Genomic DNA, 6202 nt, shown 5'->3' with positions numbered 1-6202 from the left:
CTGTGATGCTCCAGAAATTACATGGTGAGGACAATATCTTTTATTGGACCAAATACACGGTGTTTGGGGGTGGGAAGGAAGTTAGACAAGCTTTCTTATCTTTCCAATACAAGACTTCCTTCTACAGGGGTGTTGTGGGGCCATTTTCAATGTCATTTTCAGGCATCTTCTCAAAAACTGGGCACCGGTGGGGAGATGCTCGAGGTGGGCTGGGGTAGGGGGAGGTGTGGGTGGCAACTGAAGCCCTGTGGTGGATGAGATCCATCGTGCATAAGAGCCAAGTTACACACATGGCTTGAAAGAGTCTTGTTCCCAGGCCTCTGGACTTGGCAGGCCTCTAAAAGGGAAACACCCTTGGACATATCAGATCTGGAGGGAGATCTGACTCTATCTGTGTGCAGTTAAAGACTTGAACCAGACTTGTGTCAGGATTGATGGCAGCTTAGGTTATGGATTTGTATGGGATAGTTTAGACAGGGATGATCCTGCCTCAGGTAGAGGATTGGACTAGACCTCTGGAGGTCCCTGCCAACTCCACTTCTCTCTGATTTCTAATTGCTGGCCTCTTATCTAGGGCTGCAGTGGGCTGAACTGCACAGTACTCTTCCTGACATGAGCTATTGTCCCGAAACCTCACAGTGCAAAATGCTGGAAAGTTGAGAGAAATCAGGGGCTTCTTTTGTTAAAACTCTTCCACCCTATCTCACTTTCTGATACCCCCTGGCCCCTCCCTTCTCCAAAAACAGGGAGGGAGGGAGGGAATTCAAGGAACAAATCTCCATTTTTCCATGATCAAAATGAAACCACTATCTATCTATCTAGATTTAGATATCTATATAGTTATATGAAGTGAAAATGAAATTGAGTGAAATGAAACACCATAAACGCCACTAATACATAGAAATATATATCTATATAAAGATCTATATCTTTATTGATATAGATATACTTACGTATTAGTGGTGGTTCATTTTAATCACAGAAAAATGTGGATTTGGAATTACTTTCTTGAACCCAGAAAGTTGGGATTGTTTTTACCAGAGAACCAAGATTCCTGTTCACTACACAACCCCACCCCCGGCCGTGGGCAGGGAAGGCCTGTCCCTTTAAGAGGGTCTGCAAGCTCTTTCACAGCCCTTGGAGCTGCGGCGAGTCCTGTGGGCGAGAACTGAGCCCAGGGGGCACTACTGGAGAGCGCCGTCTGCCCATTGGTCGGGGCTGGGGGAGAGGGGCGGGGCTTGAACCCGGGGCCCAAAGCTGATTGGTAGGCAGGGCTTGGGAGTGCAGTGTGCCCATTGGTCAACGCTGGGAGCGGGGGGCGAGACCACGGTCTCCAAGGGAGATGGGGAGGGTATGCGCCGAAAGCCGGAAGCAGCCGCTGGAGCAGCTACGTGAAGTCAGGGCGCGGCGGTGGCGGCACGATGGGCTGTTTCTTTTCTAAGCGGCGGAAGCCGGGCAAGGCGCCACTGCCCTCAGGCGCGGGGGCGGGGAGCGAGGACACGCAGCCGCGGTACAGCTGGGACCAGCGCCCCCAGGTACGCCTCGCCCCTGCCCCCCGCCGTAGGGGCGCTCGTGGCAGCCGTTGGGCAGCGCGGTCACCGGGCGGCGGTTGGGTGCTGACGCCACCCCCCACCCCGGGGGCTCCCCGCGCGCTCGCGTCAACCGTTAGGTGGCTCAAGGGGGCTGGCTGGAAGGGGGCGTCACAGCCCCCCGCGCCCCGCTCCTCCTTCGTGGGGCCTTGACCCCTCTGTCAGGGGCGGGCTGGAGGCACTCCCCTGGCATGGGGAGCTACGCTCCCCTCCCCCCCATGACTTGGTGACTCTTCCCTGGTGGGGAGTGCCCGAAGTGTGACTCCAGACCAGGGTGCACCCAAATCCAACAATTTTACAAATAAAATTAAAATTCTGATTTTTTAAAATCAGAATTATTTTATTTGTAACTTTTTTTTGTTAACATGCTTTTAAGAAAAGCTTCTATAAAGATAGCTTTAATTTAACATGTGTTAAAGCTCGAAGATATTATCATGGGATAGGGTTGCTAACTCTCCTGGGCTGCCAGCTCTGGTATACTCCCAGCCATCGATCTCCCAGTGACTATTGAAAGCAACCCAGGAGACCGATATTGTGAATGGGTCGAGTGGTACAATTAACGACATTGCATCATGCTGGGGGGGGAAGTCTCTGGGAATAGCTTCAGTCGGAGTTGGCAGCCCTGTCATGGAATTGGGATGATAACTTCTAATTATCTACTGGTTGAGACCATATATTCAGGTAACCTTTTTAGAAAAGTTCTATGAGTAGGTCACAACGGGCCATTAACTATGTCAGGGGCTCAATCTTATGGGGTTCCCAGAGGCTTCTGTATAGATGAGCAAAGATTAAAGAAGCCCTACACTTCCGTGAATCTGCGTAAAACCACTGTACCCACTGGGTGCTCAGTCTAGAGGATCCCATGAAGCATCTCTGTGATGCTTAGTTTCAGTTCTCAGGCTGTGGATCCGTGTCTCCAGAGAGAACATCCTTGTTTATAGCAGTATATGGAGAGGAGAGAACAGACCTGACTACCACCCATCAGCCCTCTTGTCTCTCTTACAAGTTTGTGTACACAGTCAAGCCCTTACCTCTCTCTAAAAGTGCAAAGGTTCAAGAAGTTAAATGAATAAAGGATATTGAACGACAAGAAGGCACTTTTTGTAGAAAACAATGATTAAATTGAGGCTTTTTGACTGGTGATTTAAATCGTGATTTCAGATATTTAAATCAATTTGATTCAAATCAAATCCACCCTGCTCCAGACTGGCAAAGTGAGGGTGGCAAGAGCTGCTGGGGTGGGCATGGCTATCATTAGGGATCCTGGTTTTCTCTGATTTTAAAAAAAGCTCCCAATTTTCAGATGATAAAAAGTAACTCAAAATTGACAATGAGTCCTGGTACAAAGAGGTTAAGAGCCACTGGAGTAGAAGACCTCTGGAGATCCTTTCCAGCCCGGCTTCCCAGTGCCTGTGTAGCAGCTTGGTGGAGAGTTGTGTCCTGTAGGAGAAGATGCTTCTTGGTGCTGTTGGCTGATTCCTCAGAGGGGTGAAAATGGCTGAGATCTTTCAAGCAAGTAGCAAGTTGGAAAAACTCGCCAAAAGAAGTTGTTTTCCACCCTTGTATTACAGGCAGGGTGAGACTTATCATCCCCGGATGTGATGGAAGCTGGCAGCGTAGCCAGATTGGACAGCCGGCAGCATAGCTAGAAAGGGTTTGGAGAAATCCTTGGAGGAAAGGGTAGCTATTGAGCATGGGAGTGAGGATACAGCCTCTGAATCAGAACTTCCCAGATCTTAAGTGCTAGAGGCTGCATGTGACAGAGAAACAGAATTGGGCGGGGCTGGGGGGGGGGAAACACTGGTCATACCCAGTTCACTTCTCTTTCAGCATCCACTCTGCTACTGTGTGACAGACCTGTTTGATGTGCAGTGGGGACATGGGCCAATGCCCACCAGGTGAAGTTGAAAGCCCCCTTTAATCTTAGTCACAGGGTGCACATCAGGCGCCACTAAAGAAAACAGGGATGGGAGTGAGGTGTGTGTGTGAGACAGGATGCTGGCCAAGATGGACTTATGGTCTGACCTAGTAAATGTCAGTTCTTATGTTCTCCAGTTGTTAAGAGGAAATTGAGATAACAAGGTGTAGAGTGGAAACTTGAGCCTGAGTCTCTTGTTGTTTTTTACACATGTACCCCCTTGGCTGCAGATTTTACTTCGTGTTTGTGATATTGTGTCCTACTGATGCTCCATTCTTCTCTAGCCTTTTTGCTTGCTCAGGAAGAAGGCAATTCAGAGGTTTTCTTGTTTTCTTCACATGTACAAATGAGTAAACAAATGAAAACCATAGGTCACCTTCCCTTGTCGAGGAGGAGAAAAGGTGCAAACCCATTGCTGTGTGCACTTCACAGTTTTAAACTTGGCTAGATGCCTCAGTGTGTCACCTCAAGCTTTCAGAGGGATTAGGCCAAGCTGTGAGGTTAAGTCTATGAAAAGCTTGTTGGGGCAGTCAATGTGTGCAAAGATAAAATGCTGATCTGTTTTTAGGGGAGACTTATAAGTGCAGCTTGACTAGGACAGTAAAAGGAAAGGGGCAAACTTCACTGCTCCTGGCAGTTTCCTCACAACAGCAATAAATTGTACTTGAAGCCAGGATCACTTTGATCTATAGGTGAAAGGTAGTGCAGGTACCCAAACATTCATTTAAAATTATAGCAGTTGAACTAATCGACTGAATCTTGCTAACAGTGGTGACAAGCCTAATAAAATGAGCTACAGATAATTCTCAAAGCAAGTGGAGGAGGGAAGTAAAATCTGTTATGGTTCTTCAGGAAGTGAATGTATTGACACACTTGGTGCAATGTCATAAGCACCAGTCTTGAAAACTAACTGTTAAACATTCTGAAATAACTAATAGGCATAATCTGTGTGAAAAAGAAGCACACCTCTTGTCTATTGACAGCTATTTAAGGGCTTCCTCTTTTCATACATCATGCTTGCTTATGCTTCTGGGTTCAGTGCACTAAACCCCTTTATTACTAAACAAATAACTTAAATATTCAGTTTAAAGTGCTATAAATAAATTACTTCAGTATGTATTATCCTTTCCTCTTCTCTTCTAGTTGGCTGCTAAATGTATTCAGTGCTACCTGTGTCAAGTCTCAGTTGAGAAATGGTAGCAAACTAGTTCTCTAAAAGTTCAATTTAAAACATAGGGAACACTGGCCTGGTGTACAGGCATCTATAAAGTCGAGGTTACAAGTTGTTGCAGGGGCACTATCTTAAAATACAGACAGTTTCTTTAAAAACAGCTTTAAGCGCTGCCTCTTTGGTCTCCTGTTGCATCCTTCTGCTTAGTATTGTCCTCCCTCGTTGCTGTGTGGAAAGACTATGCAAACATAAGAACTATATAAAGCCCATTTACTATTATAAGCAAAAAGTAAATATGAAAACTGTGAAACGTCTAGGTTTCTCTGCCTATTAACAGAAGCCCCCCAAACCGCATTCATAAATAGTTTTGTTAGCTGTTTTCTGCTGTTAGTTTCTGCTAACTTTTTAGAGCTTGTTAACATAACCTTTTGGACAGGGAGTGTTCACGTGTATTAGGTACTGGTGATCCAGCTTTTACAGTATGTCTAATTAGAAGATTTGGCAATTGCCTTTAAAGGAAATTCTATAGGAAAGTTTGCAGATCTAACAATGCAGGTGGAAAATACTTGCATGTGGGTAACCGAATCTTTATGCTTATAGACTCTCGCTTTGTAGTGTAGATTAACCTGTCAGCTAAGAGTGTAAAAGGCCCTTGTCACATGGGACACTTAATACTGTACAGAGTTAATACATGCTGAAGCTGGAATGTGTTCTGAACACTTGCACAGGAATATTTACTGTGATCTCTGTGCCTCAGTGGAGTATTGAAATTGAACTGACTCTCTAGTGTGGAGCTGGGGCTAGGGCTAACAGTTAGCTGACTTTTGGTCCTAGCTGGGGCATTGTTGCCCCTTCAGTGAGGAGAAAAATTGGGATTGGGTCCCAGGTGGGCTGCAGTGCTATGATCTTGGCAAAGCTCAAAGGGAAGTGGGGGGCTGTGAGAATTGGCCCCTCTGGGGACTGCAAATTCCCATGTTACCTTGATGGAGTGGTCTCACTGTAGCTGAACATGTGTTACTTAACACAATCTTGAGATCCTGTGTCTGCAAAAAGTCATAACTCTGTTGTAATACACATGTACCTAGCATGTGTTTTACTGCTTGAACTTGCAGACACTCCTGTTGTAAGCACGGCTAACACAAGAGATGCACCGATGTATCAGTTGCATGTTGGATCTGCACAGATAAAAGGGAAATTTACGTTATCAGCTATCGACTTGTTTTGGCCATTGCAGCCAATAATGCTTACCGATAATGATGCCTTCTGGCCAGGGCCATGGACACCTGGGTTCCCTTGCTTCTGTGGCCCCCTGATGCTACAGACCACAGGGTTCCCTTGGGGAAACAGTAGGTTTCCCCTTGTAGGTAGACAGCATTCTAGCCTGCAAGGGGTCCTACTTGGGACTGCTGGGAGTGAGATACAGGGGGTGCAGTGTCCATGTGGCTAGGAATACAGCCAGGCAGCATGGAGAGCTGCTCTGTGCAGATAAGTCTATGGAGGGGAAGAGGTGTGGGGGGGGCAGAA

At 46.6% G+C, this 6202-nt stretch overlaps 1 protein-coding gene across 1 annotated transcript in view; it reads left to right on the top strand.

Moving 5' to 3' along the window:
- Window positions 1-1361: 1361 nt before the first annotated feature.
- The window catches only part of RP2 (retinitis pigmentosa 2 (X-linked recessive)), a 30416-nt gene continuing 25575 nt past the window's right edge, over window positions 1362-6202 (top strand). The window contains exon 1 of the mRNA XM_019528470.1: window positions 1362-1535. Coding sequence (XP_019384015.1) covers window positions 1422-1535 — 114 coding nt within the window. The 5' untranslated portion in view covers window positions 1362-1421. The remainder of the gene's footprint in view (window positions 1536-6202) is intronic.

This window comes from Crocodylus porosus, unplaced genomic scaffold (genome assembly GCF_001723895.1).
Source record: "Crocodylus porosus isolate Cpor-Errol unplaced genomic scaffold, CroPor_comp1, whole genome shotgun sequence".
NCBI lineage: Eukaryota > Metazoa > Chordata > Crocodylia > Crocodylidae > Crocodylus > Crocodylus porosus.
This window is presented reverse-complemented; position numbering and strand designations above follow the sequence as displayed.